Source organism: Papaver somniferum, chromosome 9 (genome assembly GCF_003573695.1).
Source record: "Papaver somniferum cultivar HN1 chromosome 9, ASM357369v1, whole genome shotgun sequence".
NCBI lineage: Eukaryota > Viridiplantae > Streptophyta > Magnoliopsida > Ranunculales > Papaveraceae > Papaver > Papaver somniferum.
This window is the reverse complement of record NC_039366.1, coordinates 20,359,907-20,382,776: the sequence shown is the minus strand read 5'-3', so window position 1 is coordinate 20,382,776 and position 22,870 is coordinate 20,359,907. Positions and strand designations below refer to the sequence as shown.

The 22,870-nt window shown below is 35.7% G+C and overlaps 2 protein-coding genes and 1 long non-coding RNA gene across 3 annotated transcripts; 1 reads left to right on the top strand and 2 right to left on the bottom strand.

The window, feature by feature from the left end:
• Positions 1-3,058: 3,058 nt before the first annotated feature.
• On the bottom strand, positions 3,059-3,807 carry LOC113308542. Its single transcript, XR_003339898.1, has 2 exons — positions 3,599-3,807; positions 3,059-3,466 (listed from the first exon to the last, which is right to left on the bottom strand). It is a non-coding gene; the product is annotated as an uncharacterized LOC113308542 (long non-coding RNA).
• A 3,299-nt stretch (positions 3,808-7,106) lies between these two features.
• LOC113308973 (BTB/POZ domain-containing protein At5g03250-like) lies at positions 7,107-10,342 on the top strand. Its single transcript, XM_026557415.1, has 4 exons — positions 7,107-7,465; positions 8,098-8,167; positions 8,344-9,570; positions 9,723-10,342. Exons 1-4 carry the CDS (start codon positions 7,407-7,409, stop codon positions 10,134-10,136), a joined length of 1,770 nt encoding a protein of 589 aa, XP_026413200.1. The 5' UTR covers positions 7,107-7,406; the 3' UTR covers positions 10,137-10,342.
• Positions 10,343-18,070: 7,728 nt separating this feature from the next.
• Positions 18,071-21,669, bottom strand: LOC113313885 (cytokinin riboside 5'-monophosphate phosphoribohydrolase LOG1-like). The gene is made up of 7 exons (XM_026562666.1): positions 21,410-21,669; positions 20,978-21,075; positions 20,820-20,850; positions 19,872-19,971; positions 18,713-18,783; positions 18,462-18,605; positions 18,071-18,383 (listed from the first exon to the last, which is right to left on the bottom strand). The coding sequence occupies exons 1-7, from the start codon at positions 21,527-21,529 to the stop codon at positions 18,291-18,293; spliced, it is 657 nt and encodes a 218-aa protein (XP_026418451.1). The 5' UTR covers positions 21,530-21,669; the 3' UTR covers positions 18,071-18,290.
• Between the last annotated feature and the right edge of the window lie 1,201 nt (positions 21,670-22,870).

The window sequence follows — 22,870 nt, the reverse complement described above, 5'->3', positions numbered from 1 at the left end:
AATCGGTTGTGTTTGGACGATTTTATTAAGATTAAAATTTTGGAGATTTTACTTTCAGTTGATTAAAACGTTCTTGTTTAGTTATTTGTATATGGATATGTTTGTTTTTTTTTTGTATGAATTATTGTGTGTAGATATGAAAATGAAGCATGTGATAGTCGGATTTAAGGTTTTATCGTCATTCAAATAAGATACTAATACAATTATTGGAAAAATTAAGATAATTCTGGATATTGATGAAGATGTGGATCGTATTTTCGAAGTCACCTCCATTTAATGTGTTTAGAATACTATCACTGTTTACGATGATATTAATTGGTATCTTTTGGAGTTGAAATTTGAATGGATTTGTTTTGGAACATGTCTAGTGATTAAGGAAAATTATAAACTTATTATTTTTCTTCATTGAAAGCTAATTAGATTGTAAAAAACGTGAATGGTGAATGATTTGACTGCCATGTTAATAGTGATTTTCACACTAGGTATGTCTGCACAGGACAAAGATAATAGAGAGAGATTCACACGACTGCTCTTAGAAAAATTACAATGATAATAAATATATACTTTTTTTTTTGTAAACTTATCATACTTTGCTTGACTCTTTTCATTACATAAATTCTATGAATATGCAACTATCTCCACCAACTGATTATAGATAAGACTCCTAACTTTTAGAGACGTATATACCCCCATATTAAAATACGACTAGAATTTTCTAAGTACATGACATTACAGATATCACTTTCGTGCTCATGTCTCTAATACTAACTTATACAAAATACTTGCTAGAAGCATGTCTAATAATGGGTCAAAAATATCTCATTTGTATTAACGATCACATTTGATCAAGTCGATGTCAAAATCCTAAGGTAGTACCATCTTTTTTGTTTTTACAAGTAGTAGTTAAAGAAACGCATTTAATATCTCGAAGTCAAAATCAAAATCCTGAGACTTAACGGGGGCAACTTCTCTTTAAACGTGGCTTGAGCAATGCTTTAGTATACTTGGTGGAAAAGTTAGTTACTTCTCTTGCAGCATCATCAACATTGACACCATACAATGTAACGAATTGATTACAGTTTGTAAGAATGTTAGCAATGAGAACATGTTTTCTCGTTTGGCTCATCAAGATTAATGACAATTTGTTCGACAGCTGCAAGGTTTCCCTTGCATACTTCAATCCTAGCTTTAATATCATTTAATTGATCCATCACAACATATTATGATAGAGTTCCAGATTCAAAAAAAAAAAATCGCTCAACATTATTTCCGCGACACATGGCCCTACTATCAGAAGCGGAATTATAAGAAAAATAATTTTTTAATCCTACTTGGCAACAAAATTAACATCAAGACTTTTTCTAATTACTGGAGATACTCTAACTTAAATCAAAGAATAACTAATGTGTATGTTTTTTTATTATATTCTGATATTTTTTATCTAACTCTCTCTATCTACAGTTCTTATTTAAGTGGAAACATACATCGTAAAGTAAAAGTGTGACTGTCGAAGAAAAAAAAAGGTATATCATATGTTATATTTTCTTAACATATTTATAACTTCATCTAGTTCCTCTTTATATTGTTATTTTACATTACTTTTTTTTTTGTAAGAAAACAATGGACCTGCTCGTGATAGTAGCCAATGGTGTAAACTATTCATGAAGAACTCACCACCTAACATTAAGGATTTTATCGGAATTTGATTGAGGATAAAACCTCGTATAATCATAAGGGGGTTCATATTTTGAATTGGGATCGGTTATGTGGTCGGTCCTGAAGTATTTATTTTCATACATGTTTTTGAAGTATGGATTCAAGTCGAAAGTCCAGCTTAAATTAAGACCAAGTATCATATTAGTGCTCTGCTAAAACATCAAGAAGTATAGAAAACTATGCTTCGTAACTCGATATATCAAGTTGTAGGAATAACTAATGTATATCCTTCCTCTTAATACCTTGGTCATAGATAATGTATATGTAAACGAATTTTGCACGTTAAGTTTTCCATTGAATACGACTGTACAAACTAGATAACAATATAACAAGTCAAATAAATAGTCAGTAATCTCAATCCGAAGGATGATGTCTTAGTTTGCTTTTCAGTACGTCTCTAGGTCTTTAATGAGTACCAAGAGATTGTCTAAACATTTCTATATTTTAATTCTAACCTAACGAAGTTGTTTTTAGTAAGCAATTCAAGCAGGTGAATTTTGGAATTAACAATGCTTGCTGGGTACCGAGCAGTGTTCTAATAGATGAGAGAAATTTTGGCCTCCGGCCAGCTAATGCGGTCAAAAGTAGTGCAACTCAGGTATGTTTGTGAGCAAAGATTATATCGGTTGTTGGGGGACATCTGACCCACGGTCAAAGCTAGTTGATGCCTATGTTGGTGACATATGTTTTGGGACGCGTCTTCGCAAGCTATGCAACTGTTAGATACCCAATTCTATTTGTATTTTCAAAATCCAACTGAGAGGAACCCATGATATATACCTATTATGGATTAATAGTCATCATCAGTAGATGCCTTTGGTCTTATAATTACAAAGAGACGAAACACAGTGAAATACAACATCCATATGAATTTTTTCTCAACTTCTTTTCCCTCTACATTCCTAATTGTTTGGCATCGTCAAAAAATTGTTAGTATATTCTCGGTCGAATCAAATTCTTACAAAGTACGATTCGACGATGTTTTTATAGGACTTCGTTAAATCATGAAGTCGGTAATTCGGCAACCCGTTTGTACTAGCGAATTTGTTTTCAGAAAGAGTTTAATTATTGTCTAAAAATTCTTATGCAAGAGCCTTGAAGCTTGAAGTACGATTTTTTTTTCTTTTTTGTTATTGCCCACCTACCCATACAAGTTTTCCAACAATTTTTACTTATTTACCTAACAATAAATTTGGGCAATAAAAATCGGAAATGCTATTATCCTCCCCATTCTGCTCACTATCTGATGTGGCGAGCTGAATGGACAAAAAATTATACTATCTCTCTTGTGATGTGTTATCTCTTTGACTACTTCTTCTGCTCTTCTATTCTTCTTCTTCTATTTTTTATTTACTTAATCTTTGATCAATGTTTCAGTTACTGTTGCAATCATTCATAGCTACAAATCCATCCTCTTCTCGAACCATTTTAGCACCTCCATTCAGCTGATTCAATACCTGAATCATACAACCACAGAACCCTAATCTATTACGGCCATGAATCACAAAACCAACAGCAGCAACGGTTGTTTCTATAATTTCCGGCTACAAACACAACTTCAGCAGCATTTGCATCTTCTTTAAATCATGGCATCAATAAACCAAAACTCCTGCCGAAATAGCACCGTCACAATAATCGATCTTTCAAACATCAACCACCAGATCCATTCCCTTTCTGATCTTCTTGAGCACCATTGATTCAATTACCAATCAAAAATAAAAAAAACTCTTTGCTACTTCTGAGAATCTCACTGGCCAAAACATCAAAAATCAGATTATTAATCAAATTGAATATGACCCACTTGTTTAAAAGTACTATGATTATGAAATAATGAACCAAATTGTTATCTTAAAATTTTCATCATCATGATTTTGTATCAGACCTGCTGTAGTTGCCAGTAAAATAAATCTAGAAAAACTAGATTTCCCAATGGATTAATCAATTAGATGTTTAGATCTACTTTTTGTTTAGACGAAGTGGAACTTTGAAGGCTCTTTTTTCCCTTCAGATGATTTCGAGTCTTCCATCTATAATAAGATTATGATTCCAATTTCCAATGACTTTAGTTTTTAGAGTTTTGGCCATCGTAGAATTTTTATAAAATTTCTTCCCAATAGAGAGAGAAGAAGATGAGACAGAAATTGGAAGAGATGATTACGTGTTCTTTTTATTATTAATTAGGCGCCACATGGAAAAACACCTCGTCAGGGAGCAGAGTGGGGAGGTGAAGGAGGAGGTGTATAGCACTGCCGAATAAAATTGATTTGAATGATTGTCTATAAAAAATCTTAGATAAGAGCCTTGAAGCTTGAAGTACGATTTTTCTTTTCTTTTTTTTTTCGCACACCTACCTTTACAAGTTTTCCAACAATTTTTACATATTTAACTAATACTCCATCCGTTCTTTTTTAATATATCAATTTTGTTTTTAACGAAATTTAAGAAAATTAAGAGAACTAATCATTGAAAGTGGTCCTCATGACACTTGTCAATAAAAGAAGTGAAGTGAAATGGTCCCCATGACACTTGTTAGCAAAAGAAGTAAAGTGAAGTGGTCCACATGACACTTGTCATCAAAAGAAGTTAAGAGAAAAATGGTCCCAAAAAATTAAAATAACATTTGACTTTCCCAATTAGGAAACTGGCATATTTTTTTGAAACTTTTATTTATAGAAACTAGCCCATTAAAAAAGAACGGAGGGAGTAATAAATTTGGGCAATAAAAATGAGTTGAATGATTGTCTAAAAAAATCTTAGATAAGAGCCTTGAAGCTTGTAGTACGTCCGAAAATGCTATTTAACTAGCCGGTTGACAGCTAAATAACAGCTGATTTTGACGTGGCAATATATTTGGCACAGACGGGTGTTCTATTGTTTGACATTTCATCTGGCAGAAAACAAGAAAAGATAAAAATTTTGTTTTATTTGCGACTGTCTTCCATTTTCTTTGTTATCTTCGTCTTCATTCATCATCTGATTTTCTCCGGACTTCATCTACTTATTTCTCATCCACAAAAGTCTCATGCTTGCATCGTCAACCTTGCGTCAAACTGATCCGTAGTATCCCTTTCTTCCACAGTGATGAATTTTTACCTAAATATCAAGTTTCACATAAAAATTGGGGAAAATCTTACTAACCTTAATTCATTAATTATATTAAGAACTTTCTCAATTTTAGTTGATAAAGACTTAATTAAAATCGACCCACATCGTATTTATCGCAATAATGAAACTTAATTACATTAATTAGGGTGTTAGTTTTTTTGTTGGAAGAGTTTATTGTTTGAATAGCCTCGGCTGGTTCAAGGAATGGGAAAACTACTCTTTGATTCTTGGTATGGCTTCTGAATCAATGCATAAAACTCAAGATTATAGAAAGAAAAATAAACAGTGAGGAGTTACCCTTTGGCCAGTTGTTAATTTTAGTAATGGGAATGATAATTTAAAGGAGTTTTTAATCTTTGAAAAAGAAGTAATGAGTATCTTTGATTGACAATGATAACTGGAATTTCAAATTATCTTACGTATTCAGATATATATGTACTGTGTCAAGATCTGGCTTCTTAATTTGATCAAGAATAAGGCTCAAAATTATTGCAATATAATATACAATTTGAAAATCTAAGCCATAGTAAAAACTTCTTCCGTATAAATTTATTTTTGATGACGTGGTTTGGAGGAGTAATCACTCCAGTTTGCCACATCTGGTGCCATGTGGGATCAGCTGGTATTCAGCTGTTCACCTAGCAAGATCGGTAATACGTCTTTTTATTTCCATTTATCTTTCTATTTGTACAAATTTTCCAACAATTTTTACTATAAAAAGATATTTGTCCATCAAAAATATACATTATGTTGTTAAATTTGGGAAATAAAAATCAACAACAGTTTGTACCCAAGTGAAAGAGTTCACAGAAAAAAAAAAGAACATTAAAAACATGTTTACATCCCCTTCTGAAATTGCTAATCCATTTATTTTTAAACATCATTTCATCCAAAATCTTACACCAACTACTGGGACTTGGCAGGGCCGTCTCTGACATTTAGACGATCTTATGCGAAAGTTCTTGGAACGCCCTCTTATGGGAGAAAAAATCACACATGCAGTTTGTATGTTTTCTTAGCGAAATCTATTGTATATATAACACTGAAACTAAAGATTTGAAGGCCAATAACATGGCCAAACTGTGGCATGATTCATCTCGAAATGAAATATCTCTTATATATATGGTGAAAAATTGGAAACTCTTTCCGCCGGGAACGAAAACAGACAGAAACAAATTGAAATAGATAGTAGCCGTCCAATTACTCTTTGCTTTAGAATTGTATTAAAGTTAGAAAAAAAGCTAGGACAAGAAAAAAAATTCACAACTAAATATATGTTCCATGTAGTCGGATGGACAATATGGTACCGAAATACTTTTTTAAGAACTTTTGTATGTGTCATGCTACTAAATACGGTTAGGAATTGAAAAGTAAAGGAAGTAAAATCATAATCAAAGAACATTTAACATAAGATAGTAACCTCTTATTAATTTTGTGTCCACTTTCACTTGAACTTCTTCCACCTTGCATTTTAGTCAGCAAACTGCTCCATCATTTTTCGAAAATCTATATGCCTACAAACCTAATAATCTCTATAGATATCAGAGCTAACCAACTCTTTACTATCAATTATGAAACATCTAGATGCAAATAAGAATTCACAATTCAATTCATCGTGTCTTTAAAATTGAAAAACAAAAACCAAGACAGTGAGATACCTAGATCAACCAGTCTAAACTAAACTAGAGAAGTGACAAATTGACATAAGTCTATGAATCTAGTTATTAGACTTTAGAACTCATGAATAATGATTCCAAAACTTAGGACTAAACTCACTTTAATAATCGATGCGCTGGATGAAATGAAAACCCTAATTTGACGTCCTCTACGATTAAGTGATAACCTGGTACTTCTGTTGTTGTTTTCTTCTTTCTTTTTTAGCAGAAGCCGAGAAGTTAGCCTTGTATTTTCCGTTCCCATTTCTCTAAATTTTGAACAACCAAAAACTATTGGGCCATCAAAAATACAAAGCCTGTGTTAATTTACAAAAAAAATTCCACCTTGTGCAAGAGCACAATTTGACGGGCTTCAGAGCCGGCCCTGGGACTTGGTTCCCACCAAAATGAGTAATGCTAGGTTGACATCAAAAATCAAACGTGAAATATCCCGGTAGAGACAAGCCCTGGGTTCCCCCACACAGAGATTTGTAGGGGGTGATGTTTACCCACCGTAGGGTCCACCAAAGATGTGAGGTGCCGTATATTTCAAGGGATTTGATCCCCGGTGGACTAAGCATAATTGCACCAAAATACACCTATAAGATTGTCATAACGCCCTCCGACCCTCATCGATACAACCTTTGAAAAAGAAACCGGAACTTGATGATGTCACATCTTGAAATGCGACAGCCGTGAAGCCGCGAGTTCATTTTTGATCTCCCGTTGCGGGATCAAAATGTTTTTCCCTGTAGACTCGGTCCTCTACAAACCAATTGTTGTAATACCCGCCATAAACCACCTTCTCCAATTTCCATCTGTTTTGTAAATTCATTTGATTCATATATTATTTTTTTAGATCTTCTCTATGTTTAGAAAAGTCTTTTGATTGTTTGTGTTTTTGTATCAAATCATCATCATAATCTTTTGATGGCATGCATGAAATTGGGCTCTAAATCTGAAGCTTTTCTACGTGATGGCCAAACCTGGTAACACACAAAAAACGCATAATCTCATATCTTGATTAAATTTCTTATTCTCTTGATTGTATCTGTGAATTTTAAATCATGGGTTCACTTAGAATTCCATTAATGAGATCAAAAAAAAAAAAGTGTAACCTTTTATGTTTAGTTGAAGGATTCCCTGTTCTTGTTCAGTAATTGTCTATGGGTTTGGATAAATGATTTTGTGTAACAAATGAAGAATGTGACATTTTGGTTCAATTTTAGCTTCGCCCAGTTAGACGATACTAGGGACAGTGAAAGAGTTAGATGTGTTTAATATATTAGCTTGTGGGATTTCATTTTGTCTGTCAGCTCGAGATTCGAGTTCTCGAGTTGAATCTCATATGTATGTTAAAATGATTCATTGCACAATTTTTTAGCAGTAAAGATATCATGGCATTGTGTACCTTGGATTCGTATTCAGTTGAATCTCAATGAATGAAAAAATGATTCTTATAGTGTACTTACATGATAATGCACTTTAGTTTAAACATCGAAACACAATCAATGTACTTTGGTTGGACAATGATATGAGTGATGATCGAAAATAAAAACATAAAACTTTGAGTTACTTCACTATTTCAATGAAGTTGAACTCAAAATACGCAATTTTGCAGGGTATGCACCGCTGGGCTTCCTAGTGATATTGTCATTGAAGTTGGAGAAATGTCCTTTCATCTTCACAAGGTATTTAGCTAATTCACGCTGGGAATATACCGTATATTTCTCTTTAACATACAGCTACATTTTCCTTGTTTCGTGCTTGTTTATGTTTCAAATTTATACTATCTAGCATCATTGAGTTGCTTGCCAGCAACAAACTTGATAAATTGGGCATGTTTCTAACTGCTCCCATGGTGCAGTTTCCATTGCTTTCCAGAAGTGGGCTATTAGAAAAGCTAATAGAAGATGTCTCTAGCGGTGAGGATGGGCAAAGCTGCATTTTGCAGCTTCATGACATACCTGGTGGAGCCAAAACCTTTGAGCTAATAGCCAAATTTTGTTACGGTGTTAAAATCGAAGTCTCTGCGTTAAATGTTGTTAGTCTCCGATGTGCTGCTGAGCACCTTCAGATGACTGAGGCTTATGGGGATGGAAATCTTATTAAACAAACGGAGGATTTCCTCGATGAAGTCTTTGGAAACTGGGGTGATTCCATTAGAGCTCTTGAAACATGTGAAGAGGTTCTCCCTCATGCAGAAGAAGTTCATGTTGTCTCGAGATGTATTGATTCTATAGCAGTTAAAGCTTGTTCAGATCCTAGCTTATTTGGTTGGCCTGTTTCCAACAGCGCTCCTAAGCCAGAAGGGGCTGAACTTTGGAATGGAATATGCACAGAATCTAAGACACGCAACGTGATAGAGGATTGGTGGTATGAGGATGTTTCTTTCTTAAGTTTACCTCTTTATAAGAGACTGATAGTGGCTGTTGAGTCGAAAGGGATGAATCCCGAAGGAATTGCTGGATCTCTGATGTTCTACGCCAAGAGATATCTCCCTGGACTGAGCTTCAAAGAGAATACAAACCATCATAACTCTGCGTCTACTAGTTTGGCTCCGTCAGAGGCTGACCAAAGAGTTCTTCTTGAAGAAATCGTTGGATTATTTCCCAACAAGAAGGAAGTTATCCTCACAAACTTTTTGCTCAGGCTGCTTCAAACTGCTATGAGTTTACATGCCAGTCCATCGTGTAGAGAGAACTTGGAGAAAAGGATTGGTGCACAGTTGGACCATGCAACACTCGATGATCTTCTTATTCCTAACATGGGCTACACAGTAGAAACTCTCTATGATATTGACTGCGTCCAGCGGATTCTTGATCATTTTATGTCCGTTGACCAGGCTGCGGATGAACCGCCTTCTCCTTGTATAGTCGAAGAAGAAGCAGAAGAAAGGCAGGTAGTAGATGGTGGTTCTTTACCACTTACCCCGGTAACAATGGTTGCTAAACTAGTGGATGGCTATCTTGCTGAGGTTGCGCCTGACGTTAACTTAAAGCTCCCGAAATTCCAGTCTCTTGCTGCTGTTATCCCTGAATTTGCTAGGCCTCTGGATGATGGAATCTATCGTGCAATTGATATATACCTAAAGGTACAAAATTAGTTGCACAGGACATGTTTATGCACGCGTCCACATGTCCTATTTTTCTGCATTAGCCAGTAGAAGCACTTGTTAGCTCATCACAAATGGAAGTTTCATAACTTCTGAAAGTTCTTAACAAATGATTTCCTGGTTACTATCAGGCACACCCTTGGCTCACGGACTTGGAGAGGGAGCAACTATGCAGGCTCATGAACTGCCAGAAACTCTCATTGGAGGCGTGCACTCATGCAGCTCAGAATGAGAGACTACCACTTCGTGTGATCGTACAAGTTCTCTTCTTTGAACAACTTCGTCTCCGCACATCAATTGCTGGTTGGTTCTACGTCTCCAATAACACAGAAAATTCACGTGGTAGCTTAGCAATCACCAAGAATGACATCCAAACCAACCTTGCAGACAATGAAAAGACTATGGAAATGCGAGTTGCTGAACTTGAAAAAGAATGTTTGTCCATGAAACAAGAGATCGGGAAAATGGGTAAATCCAAAAGTGGTTGGAATATCTGTAAAAAACTCGGGTTCAAAAGATCGCAACCTAAAACTGTTGATTGTTGAAGAACCGGTAAAGTTGCTGGATTTCAAAACAACACCTCAAACTGCCAATAGAACAGTGAGTTTTCTGATTCTTGTTTAGTTCTCTGAGAAACTTGAGAAAGCTAGTAGTAATCCAATTTTCTTTCATTAGTCTAATGATTCATTGTAATTACTGCGAAGATACTTAGGTTTTCATGAAATCCATGACCAATTTAGTTTACTTGTTTTATGATTCCACAAGTCTCAATTTTATACTGTACAGTGTACATCACATAGATGACTTGTACTCAAACCAAAAACCTTAGTCACAGTAGTAAGAATGGTGAATGAAATAAGTGCAGGGAATTATGCATCAGCTAATTAGCATTTAATCACAGATAGACATTTCAATCGTTCTAATGACAGAAAAGTCACTGATAAAAACATAAAAACAAAAGCAAAATAGGAAGAACAAACATCAAACTACTCAATGTTAGGCTTCCGCAGCAGTATCTTCTTGCTTCTTGACCGAAAGAATATAGAGTCATTATAAGATTGCTACGTCTGAGCATCTGACTACTTCTGGTTGCAGGTTCTGGTAGAGCTCACAATGCCATTAACTAAGTTTTAATTAAACACCAATTCGATATTTGAATAAGCTGTATGAATTGCTCTTAGCTTGTTCTTGAACAGCTCTATTTGTCTAACTCTGCCAGGCAAGCCAATACTAGAATGAAAGTATAGATCAACTTTAACCAAAACCTTTGCATGTTTTAACAAAAAACTCAGAAGTTTGAGCTCAGCATCACATCCTTCCACTGCTCCAATATCCACATGCTTGAGGTGAGACAACATTCCCGGGGATGACAATCCTGCTTCCCGGTCATCTCCAACGTCCGCTAAATTCGACTATATCCAAACAAGCACAGCATGACTTTACAGTCAGTCACTTACTGACAACGAAACAACGCAGGCCAAGTTAATAATGAAGAGCTTGGTTAAATGTACCTCCTTTAATTCAAGGGAAAGAGAAGTTACATTAGGAGATATCTTGAGTAAGTATGCTATAGCCTGAAAGCAACCTCTTGTAGACCATATTCCCAGCTTCAAATGTTTTAGATTACATAAGCGAGATGGTTGACAGTTTAGCAAGTCCGGAGCTCTTGAGAGAATCTAGAGAAACAATAGAAAAGTCTATAAATAATATTGCAGCTAAATCTTGCCTAAGAAACACAAAAAGGATAATCATCTTGATAACCAAGAAGCATCATCATTAAACCTATATACAGATGGTGAAAATCGGATTGCTCAAGCAGCAGCATCCTTGGCCTTATCATATTATTGACTACGCAGTTGCTTAAACCATTTCCGCAAGTATGCTAAGAAGTTTATACATACATGGGAGAAATGAAGCACACATACCTCGAGGAATCCAGATGATAATCTCAATTGTTTCGCCGTATGAACTGCTCCTAGAAACTTCAACATTCGTTCAGCATAAACTTTTTTTTCCCTCTATAGGCAGTTTCCAATATACTTCTGAATCCTCATCTAAATCCCCTTGTTCGAGCATCATGTGAAAATCCACATTGGATAAAAGCGGACAGTTCTCTAGAGAATAACATTGCTTCGCAGAAGACCTGCAGTAGAAGTTTTTCAGATTTGGAGCGGTCAACTTGATATTGTTGGCAATAGAACGCAACCGCACACACCGAAACTTCTCGAGGCTTAAAGAATTTACATTCAAATTTAGTACAACACAATCATATATGTATAATACTTCGAGAAGTGGGCAACTTGAAAAGAGCCTTTGAGATAGTTCCACATCGTAGACTGAAAATCCATTAATATTGGAAAAGTAACTTCTGGTGCATGTCTGGCACCGGCATTCGGTCGTATTGTCAGCGTCCTCAGTAATTTGCAATTCAGGAGTTGATGAGGAATTTCATAAGCCAAATGATGATAATATTGACCGATATCTACGATAATTTGTTGAACATTGCGCTTAACAGCATGGACAATCCACCTATTAACATTATTTGCCACATACTCATCATCGTGATCAAAGCTGTCCCAATGCAGACGAAATCTCCGAATGTCAGAATCATCGCGAAGAATGAATACCATGTCCGCAAAATATATGAATCTCTGAGTATGTTCTTCGCCTTGAGGAAATGAACGTCTGTCGATGTTTAGATTTGGGATGGATTTCCAAATATGAATCCATCTTTTGGACAGCACACTTGTTTGGACTACATGTTTGGTATCAATATTGAAAGACAAGATATGGTGAATTATTGCATCTGGTAACCTACTGATTCTATCTTCCCAATTAAAACATGATTCATTTCTTGCTTCCACCATTGTAATTGTTCTGGGAAGAAGAAGAAGAAGAAGTGATTCCGAATGGGGAAGACCAGGGAGCTATTTAAAGAGCGGGGTCTATAGTTGGAGTGCTCGTTTGAGTTCTCGAGGTCATGTTAATCTGGACTGCTATTTGATTTTGGTCAAGGCTATTCTTGGTGAGTGAATGTGAAACGATTTATTTTCCTGCCCAATCTGTCTATTTTTCTTGGCCATGCTCCTATTGGAACATGGGTAGCAATTACTAGTAGTGATGCTTTTTAGTTTTCGAGGTCTTGTTAGTCTGGAGATTCTGGAATGTTATTTGAAGGGTCAATTCAACGTTATCTGAACTTTGAAGCGTTTAACTTTTCTTTTCTGTTCAAGTTAAATTCTGGAGATTTGAAGCATATCCTTTGGAAATTGTGTGTAACAATGAATGCGCGCACTGATTTCTTGGCTTAGTAGAATGTACTGTATATATCCCACTTTGGCAATGCATTTGGTCAGCAACCAATTGCCGAGTTTTCTAGTTCTTTGTTAGTCTACTGAGAAACTTGTTGAGATCGCTAGTAGTAATCCCATTTTCTTTTGATTAGTCTAGCATTGTTCTATGATTCCAAGTCTCAATTTTATATTGTACATCACATAGACACACTAGTACAAATGATGAATGGCAACCGGTGTAGGGAACAATGTAGCACTGGTACATGCTCAAAAAAATGTCGAACAAAGGCAGATGTCATTGTGGTACAATGGTAAAGTTGTTAGGTGATGATACCAGCGACCGGAGTTTGAAACTCGTCAGTATCGGGTGGTTTTTTTTGAACGATTTTTTGGGCACCATGGTTTCTTTGGGGGACCATGGTTTTATTTTGGGTAAAGACATTAGAAGTAAACCTAGGTCACCCCATATCTAGATATTTATATTAATACCTAAACTACCCTCATAATTAATTTTAGGTTATGATTAGTGAAATGATTTAGTTAAAATTAATTAGTGAGATTAAATTAAAAAATGGGTTTTTTATTAGATGTGTAGAATTATTGAGAGAGTAAAGTTAGAGAAGATGAAGGAGAAAAATATTGAAAATAAAAATTTTTTCCAATTCACTAACTTTGGGTATTCAAGTGATGAAGACTCATCTGATTCTTCATCTCCATCCTCTCCTAGAATATTTGTTAATCTTCATAATGATCCGGATATGAGTTATTTCTTAGATGGTGATTGTATTCTTCCCCAAACTCAATCTCAAGATGAATATGATGGATTTTATCAACCACAACCGGAGGAAGAGTATTTGGGTGTCCAGGTATGCTCCAAACTTGGATAATGTATATTGAATTGGTCAAAACTTTCCTAAAAATCTAAAATTTTCAACTGGATTTGGGACGGTTCGGTTACCTTCTGTGAAGAAGATGTAACCGAACTCTCCTGAATGTGTAGTTCGGTTCCATCGCGTGATGAACAAGCAACCGAACTCGGCTGAAAGTGCAGTTCGGTTACTTGGTCCAAACACGCAGGTTACCAAACTCACCGTTAATAGAAGTTTCTAGGATTACCAGCGTTATGTTCGGTTGGTTCATAACAAATTAACAAACCGAACTCTACGTAAAAATTAGATCCAATTTAGTGTACAAAGTTCGGTTGGTTCGCAACCAAATAACCATAACTAACCGAACTTACGTACAAATAAGAGTTAAATTAGTGTACAAAGTTCGGTTTTGTCGCAAACTGCATGTTTACGAACTAGCTAACCGAACTTGACATAATATAAGAGTATACTAAATGCATTAAGTTCGGTTGTTTCGCAAACTTGAAACAAAAGCGTAAACAACCGAACTCAGAAAAAAAAAATCAAAAGTTACAGTGTTTAGTTCGGTGACATTTCAACTTTTCCTTATGAACCGAACTTAGAGTTCGGTTTTTGCGATAAAATTTTTATGTAACCGAACTCTAATGTATTTCTAATTGATGTTGTTATATTTCAAGTTGATATAACAAATAAGCAGTCACATGGTGCTTAGTCTTCTCCTCTATCATCACCAACTTTCCTTGAGCAACCAAATCTTTCGTCCCTGAAAACTCATCAAACAAGGTTTTGAGCTTGATCTTTTTCAACTTCTTCTTGTACGTGCGGTCTTCCTCAAACTCATTATACTCATCACCTTCCTTAGGCTCTTTGTTGGATCGCCTAAACTCACATTGTGCCTTTTTATCGCTCCATCCTAGACACCTTTCGACTAGTTTTTCAAGAACTTCATAACTCATCGAGGGATCGTAGCCATCTCGAACACTTGTTCCTGTAATTGGTAGGTCTGTGATTCTAAAACAATCATCCGGAGTTATTGCCATCTCACCAAAAGGTAGATGAAAGGTATTCGTCTCTGGATAAGCCCTCTCGGCAAATGCAGTAACAGTGACATCATCAAATTTTTGGTGCGCATGTTGTATCCCGTTCCATAGTACATAATCAAATACCGCCAAGCGGACCTCATCACACTCATTTTCTATATTCCATACCTTGTTCTTTTGACGTTTCAAAACACGAACAACATTTTTATGATCCTAAAAAAAACAACATCATATCTTATATACTAATATACTCCCTCGGTTCCATTTTAGATGAGTTTTTAGGGTTATTTTTTTTGTTCCATATTATTTGATAGTTTTCATGTTTTGCCCACAAAACCACCAACAATACCCTCACAATTTGTCTTGAAACCATAAGCTTATTTTTAAATACACTAATAACAATTAATGTTTGAAGACTTTTCTCAAGGGCATACATAGATTTTTTTATATCTCTCTCCATTTCTTAATCTGCGTGAAAACTCCTAAAACATCATCTAAATTGGAACGGAGGGAGTATATACAAAAGAACAATATATGTCAAAATATAATAAAATGACTGAGAAATCTAAATCTTGATGGTTAAGATTGAACCATACCTTTGTCGCAAAGATCTTGGCATCCCATGAGTTTTTGTAGCCCATCAATACCTCCCCGCCATCTCTTGGAGTACCACATGTTGGATTCTTTGGCGGCAAACACAAATCCTTATGAGGAATGTATGAATATCTAGCACAAGGCTTTTTAGGCGTCTTTCTAGGTCTCTTTACCACTATGTCTGCTTGTTCCTCTTCTTCTTCCTCTTCTTCTTCCTCTTCATCCGAGTCCTCCTCTGATTCATCATCATCCATATCTCCATCCTTGTCTCCATCTTCCTCATCTTTTTCACCCCCATCATCGCCACCTTCATTTCCTCCTTCTTGAGCTGGTTCATCTTCTCCACCTTGATTATGTTCTTGACTGCCCATCTCTTCCACAATCTCTTCGTTAACTTGTTGGCTTACGTTGTCAACATTATCTCTATTGACACCATCTTGGATGACAACACCCGGTAATGACCCACCTCCATACTTAGCATTTTTGGTTCCACGCTTACCGGCACCACAATGTACTTTGCCTCGAGGCGTGGGAGTTCTCAGATCTTCCAGTAAAGGTTGTTTTCCTCTAATCAAGAAAACAAAATTTATTAGCTTAACCGATAAATGATTGACTAAATCAGATGCAACATAAGGGTTCTCAGCGTAAGGTTCGGTTTGAATAGGTTTTTTGCGAATAAATCGAACTCAACATTGGTCACTAATAGTAAAGAGTTCGGTTTGTCAAGGTTTTTTGCGATCAAACCGAACTCCACATGTGTGCAAATACTGAAGAGTTCGGTTTGTCAAGGTTTTTTGCGAATAAACCGAACTCAACATTGGTAACTAATAGTGAAGAGTTCGGTTTGTCAAGGTTTTTTTGCGAATAAACCGAACTCCACATGTATGCAACACAACATAGTTGGACAAGTTCGGTTAAATTGAAACTCAACATATTGAGTAAAATAGCATAGTTCAGTTATATTGAAATTTGTTTTTTTTTTGGTAAAGTTCGGTTACTAAATAGTTTTAGAATATTATGCGAACCAACCGAACAAGATAGCTCAGTTCGGTTACACAAAAACTCAAAATAGCGGGCAAAATTGCACAGTTCGGTTACAAGTGGAAAAACAATTGTTGCAAAACTGGTGAAGTTCGGTTAGAAAAAAGTTTTAGGTTTTTTTGCGAACTAACCGAACTGGCAGTTCGGTGACCCGGTTTTGAATCCTATAAAACCGAACTGTTCTTCGTGTTCTTCTTTTCAGGAAGTTCGGTTAACAAACTAGGGTTTTCTAGAAATTCGTCTTAACCGAACAGCGCACTGTAACTTCCATTCGAGCCCTATTTTGATGATTTCTATTCAATTAAACGAATCAAAATCAAATTAAAAGTATGGGTTTGTTGGAAAATACCTGCGAATCAGTCCCATGGCAGAATCAGGCTTCTTACTGCGTCTATTATACTGGATTATGGATTCACTTGGCTCTTCCACTTCTTTATGAATCTCAAAATCACTCGGCTGATTTGCTAGATGTCCTAATGTGGGACCTGTTCCTGGGAGTCTATTGGTTTTCTTACGAAGAAACATTCTTATAGTCGATTGATTAATCGACGATGAAAATTTTATGAATCGACGATTAATCGATGAAGACGATGTTGAAATGGGGGAAGAGGAAAGAAGAAGAGGAGAACAGTTCCTCAAAACTGTTTTTTTTGTTGTTGTGCGGATAGGATAGATTGGGATTATGTTTAGATTTTTGTTTTAGATTAAGTTAGATGTAGTTATTAGGTTAGGGTTAATTTAATTAGGATAAGGATCAAATTAGTAATCTCATCTGATTTTAGGACATCCCTTAACATTGTATGGTAGGTGGCCTAATAGGATCATGGTCCCCAAAAAAAATTCATGGTCACAAAAAAGTCGTTCTTTTTTTTCCTAGCCGTAGGTAGTAAACCTCTTAAGGTTTAAACGTTAATATAACGTTTGGGGTTTTAACCCAATTTTTTTAAAAAGAAAAAATGTCGACCAAAGCTAGCTCCTCTGCTCAAGTCTTCCTCAGTCAGTAAGGCTGAGACGTGCCCCACACCTCGAAGTACAAAATGGTGCTGTGTCCTATCTAATATACATACATACATACGTCCAAATCAATATAATCAAGACCGTTAGTTTTTCCTCGCAAGTGGTACTATAGACTATAGTATAGAGTACTTGGTGCAAAAATAACTATTAGCATTCACTAGTACTACATACTACTCTCTCCCCATCATTGATTGTTTGTAGAAGAGTTATGGAGGAAGGAAGACTGTTATAGCTTATATGTTTATGGGGAGAGAGAGATCTAGAGAGGCAGAGCTGGTGTAAAAGGGGTTTCTTGTCGAGGAGAGGGTGCTAGGAATCTCGGCAACTAGGAATAGCATTTAAAAAGTTTTTGGATTTCAGCATTGATACATAACATCAACCATTTCTTAAGAAAACATCTGGAATGAGAATTTAAACACGAAAGTAGACATGTGAGACTTGTAGCTAAAGAAGCACTTGGGCTCTGGCGTTAGTATCCCAACACAACACCACATAGGAAGAAAAGGAAAAAGAAACAAGCTTGTGCAAATGAGCATTTTGGAAAGGGCAATTTTGTCATTAATATATACTAAAAAGTTAAAAAGACATCCTATATAATTGAAAGACCAAAAGATAACCATATTTCTGAAGAAAAAACCCACATAAAACCCAAAAAAAAAGAACACCAAAACAAGGGAATATAGGTGAAGCTTCTCATATATTGAGGCCACTTGTTGTTAAATTTACAAAAAAAGAATTCCCCTAAATGTGGAAATATTTTGGTCTTCCAAGCTTGCCCTTTCCTATTTGTCAAAATGCTATCCTCTCCTCCTTCCATTCTGCACATCTCAAAACACTTCTCTTCATCATCTAGAGATGTCACATTTTGGAGTGTAACCTAGCTGTTCCGTCTCCCAGTTCAACTTTGATGCAACTCCTTGGTGGCGAGGATAGTATTCCTGTTTTAAGATGAAATTCGTTAAATTCCAATTCAATGCAACCTTCTAATAATGTTAACAGAACTGCTGTAATGTTACCTCGAGTTTTTTCACCAACTCTTTTGCTGTTGGGGCAGATACAATAATATGACGTGCACTTGGACTAATAAACCCTTCTTCTACAGCTTTGTCGATGAATGAGAGTAAGGAATTGTAGTACCCATCGACGTTCAGTAAACCCACCTTCAAAATTAAGAAGAAAAACATTAAGCAAATGCCGTTCATACATATGACTGATATGAACAAGAACTTGGAATGCAGCAACAAGTTAACATTGCATAGGGCATTACCGGTTTCTCGTGTATTCCCAACTGAGCCCAAGTTATAACTTCAAGCAACTCTTCAAGAGTTCCATAACCACCTGAAATTCATTCACACAATTTATCTTTCTTTAGTTCTCTTTAATCAATTGAGTCAAAACTGTACCAACGGAAAACAATAATTCAAAGAATAATATGAGCTGAGCTATGGGAAAGAACGGACAAATTTCTTCTGCTATAACACAAGGACACTCTGACATGATAAACAAAGCAGATTAAATCTTTATCTTCTTTATCAGAAGCTAAAATGATTAAGCTGAGCAAGTGCCCTGAAACTGTTTGTTTTACATGGCACTAGTCAAAATCACCGCAAGAAAAAAATACTAAATTTTTTATAACAGCATTTTCCTGCAAAGCTTCACATGGCTAGGGGGTGTTCTTAGCTAGGGGCCCATTATTACTATCATTTCATGGTCACCATCCAAGTCTGGACTAGTGATTCATTGACTTCTTCATAAAGGCTGGCTTTACGATTTCTTCACAGTGGAGAGAAGAATCAGTCCATTCAATGGAAGGAAAGGAAAGGAAAGGAAATCATATGATTTCATCTCACATGGCATCAACAGGAGGAGATAGTTGGCACAAAACACACTTTGATGAAAGTTTTGGCTTAATGGCTTCTGACTTTTTCTTTTTTTTTTGTGGCAACTATAATTGTACAGTAATAACTCACACAGTGATATTATTTTGTCCAAGAAAGGAAAACCACCTAACTATCAACATTACAAGTAACAGGGTTCCTCTCTGATCTCATGCATAATAAGGGCTCTTGTTGTTATTATTATTTTCAGTGTCAGATGCTGATGTATCTAGGGTTTGAACAGTTGTTCTCTTATCATGAATCTTGCTGTAGACTGTAAGACAAAGTTGAATTATAACAATGATGTAGTATTAAAGTTAGGGTCAGTTCCTTTCCTGATTTGGTATCAAATAGTGATAAGAACAGGCAGTATTCAGTAAGTTACTGTTCAGAATCTCTTCCATACATTTTCTTCCAAAACTTTTGAGGAGAATCAAACACTGGGTTCTGCTTATTTTTGTGATTCAACTGAATATTTAGAGCATAATCAAGCAGACCCTCTTGAACTAAATTGAAAAATTGTGCAGGGAGATGGATTAGATGACTAACCAGGTAAAGCTATAAAGGCATCAGATTGCCTAGCCATTTCTGCTTTTCTTTGATGCATATCTGCAACTGCTTTCACTTCTCCTACTGTTACACCAGTTATCTACAAAAAGACACCAAACAAGGAAAAAAATAAGAACTCAAAAACAAAATAAAGAAGCAGACAAGAGATAATTGCAGAGAGAGAGAGAGAGAGAGGAGAAGAAGAAAAAGTTTTCCATCAAAACTTTTTCTCAAGTTTTTGAGCAGAGAGACAATGATGAGATTTGCAGTTTGTGTATGTTTTTTGTATTGGTTAAACTGTAGTCCAAATTTTTCAACTTGAGGAAAAAAATTTCAGGCTCCAATTAAAAGGATTATAAAAATTGTTCTTGATATGACCAGAAGCATTCTTGATATAACCAGATTCATTCAAATCACTAGTGCCACAGTTCTTGAATATTACTATCCATTCTTTATGTATGCACCCCAATGCACCTAGTTTTACAAAAATCATGTCTGTGCATACCATTTCCCACAAATCAATGATTCTTGTGAGGAGTACAAACTACACAAAAGATAAGTCAAGTCTAGGGTGGGGGAAAAAGTGAGATGGACACAAAAAAAAAAAAAAAGAGAAAAAGACTAAGAAAGAACACTAGGTATCAGAGAAATGGTGAAACCCCAACATCACAAGTGGTATGATGATAGATAGGAAGATATTTCTATGACATTTTTTGAAAGTTTGTCAACCACTGAAAAAAAAAAACAAAAATCTTCAGCTTTAGTTGGGGGGGTATCACATGCATCTACAGGACCAAAGGAGAGGCAGTGAACAAAAACACACAGTACCACAACTTATAAAACTACAATCACATACAAACAAAGATAGAAGATGATGAAGAAGAACAAAAATTGAGAACAAAAAGCAGTGGAAGTTGATGATATTGTTGAGTAAGAGCTAGACAATACCTCTCTTGGCATGAGAGTCTTGGGAATAACTCTGCAGAAGACAATAACATGACAAAAATTAGTGAACAAGGAAGAAAAATTACAAAACCCAAATTCTCATTACATTTGATTATTAATTTTTGTGGACCAAAAGATGATGGGTGGGTAGGGGGCCTTACCCAAGAACATGTCTACCACCGTCATGAACAGCTTGTGATACTAATCCCATCAAACCTATACTTCCACCACCATATACCAGATCAATGTTTCTCAACACCTGCAATCAACAAATCAAAAATTAAAGACCCTAAAATTAGAAGATGGGTAGTATTACTACTACTGCATTTCAACTTTTTAAAAAGAAAAAACCCATTTACCAAAGAAAAATGAAAAGATTTGGTTTTTAGAACTAGTACATTAACTGGTAGTAGTCTACTAAGCAGAGAAAAGGGGCAAATAGAATACTAACAGAGTACACAAAAAAGCCCTCTTATCCCTGCTTTCAGGAGATAAAATGAGTAGGAATCTAAATGGATTCCTAAAAGAAAAAATTGTCAGAAAATCGAAACCCATGAAGGAAAAATCGAAGGAAATGAGAATCAAGACATTACCAATTCCTGGCCAAGTTCAATAGCAGCATCTTGATAACTAGTTTTTTTGCCTTGACTACTCCCGCAAAAGACACAAATCCTTTTGAATTTGGATTGCCCCATTTCCTTAACTCTCTCCATTGTTCTTCTACTACTAGAAATGATGAGTATTTGGTTTCTCTGTGTGGGTGTGTTTCTGCAACTACTACTGTGTAAAAGTGGTGTGACAGCGGGAGGAGGAGAAAGGAGAAGAAGAGAAAACAAAACAAAAATCCACTAGTCGCTTTTTAGTGGGATTGGAAGGGTGGATTTCTTATGCGTATTTATAAACAGAAATACACGTGCGTAGGTTAGTAAGCACGCGTACGACCTCACCCATCACCATATCCCCCTCACACACTCTCTTCCAATATTTTTTTATTTTATTTTAGTTAAGTTATTATTAACACTTATTACCACAAGGCACAACCCCATTGTGATTAGGAGGAACTCCCTAGAGGGTGTTGTTTACTTTTTGTTTTTGCTTCAAATTTTTTTCTATTTTGCGATTATTTAATTCCAATGTGATTATCCTTTTCTTAAGCAAAGCTAGTGTCATTTCCATAACCAAATAACTTTGACAGATGAATAATCTTTTCCTAAACACATTATGAATAAATTTTTATTTTTAGAGCACCTGAAAATCCAATGTAAAATCCGGTGTTATTTATAATGATAAAGAGTGACCTAAGTTCGAAACTTCGCTAGCACCAAATTCTTTACCGATCATAAAAAAAATAAAAAAAAATAAATAATCAATGGAAACATAAAGAATGTGCAATTGGGAGATATGAATTAATATTCCCATCCAATAGTTCTTGCTAAGGGGTGTTTTTTAAGGCTGGAAATACTAAACTATCCTTTAAAACAAGTAAAAACTAAATCAAACCTAAATATTCCTCACTCCCTTTCAAATTCTCTTTTTCTTCTATGTCGGCTCCTCACCTTGAAAACGATTTTTTTTACATCGCTGGTATTGTATTAGTGATGAAGACCATGTCGGAAGTGATGAAGACCATGCCGGAAGTGAATTCTTTTTTTTTACATCGTCGGCATTGTATTATTGATGAAGACCGTGCCGGAAGTGATGAAGACCATGTCGAAAAATGGTATCGGCGTGCTCGATAAATAACTTACAATGCCGGCACTGTAAGTTGAGAGTACCCATTTTCTGCACATTTTGTAACATTTGTCGGCATTGATTTTGCCGGCATTTTGTAAGTTGGGAGTACTCATTTTTTAACCAAATTCATATTACCTCAAAAAAATTTCTTCTACTCTCACCCAAGTAAAGTATCAAACTAGTATATTAACTTAAATAATTATAATTAACCATTAAACATGATTAGCGACGGGTTGATTAGGAATTAGTTAAAATACATGGATGTGGGGTAATTCTGATTTGCTATTTAAATCCCTATTTTGTCATATTATCAAATCCCC

Bases quoted from the DNA above. Each gene is read 5' to 3' on its own strand.
- LOC113313885 (XM_026562666.1), bottom strand. From the start codon at position 21,529: ATGGAGAGAGTTAAGGAAATGGGGCAATCCAAATTCAAAAGGATTTGT. The intron at 21,076-21,409 runs GTAATGTCTTGA...TGTTGATTGCAG, and splicing joins TTGAACTTGGCCAGGAATTG to GTGTTGAGAAACATTGATCT. The intron at 18,384-18,461 runs GTAACATTACAG...ATCTTAAAACAG, and splicing joins AGTTGGTGAAAAAACTCGAG to GAATACTATCCTCGCCACCA.
- LOC113308973 (XM_026557415.1), top strand. From the start codon at position 7,407: ATGGCATGCATGAAATTGGGCTCTAAATCTGAAGCTTTTCTACGTGAT. The intron at 7,466-8,097 runs GTAACACACAAA...GCAATTTTGCAG, and splicing joins CTACGTGATGGCCAAACCTG to GGTATGCACCGCTGGGCTTC. The intron at 8,168-8,343 runs GTATTTAGCTAA...CCCATGGTGCAG, and splicing joins TGTCCTTTCATCTTCACAAG to TTTCCATTGCTTTCCAGAAG.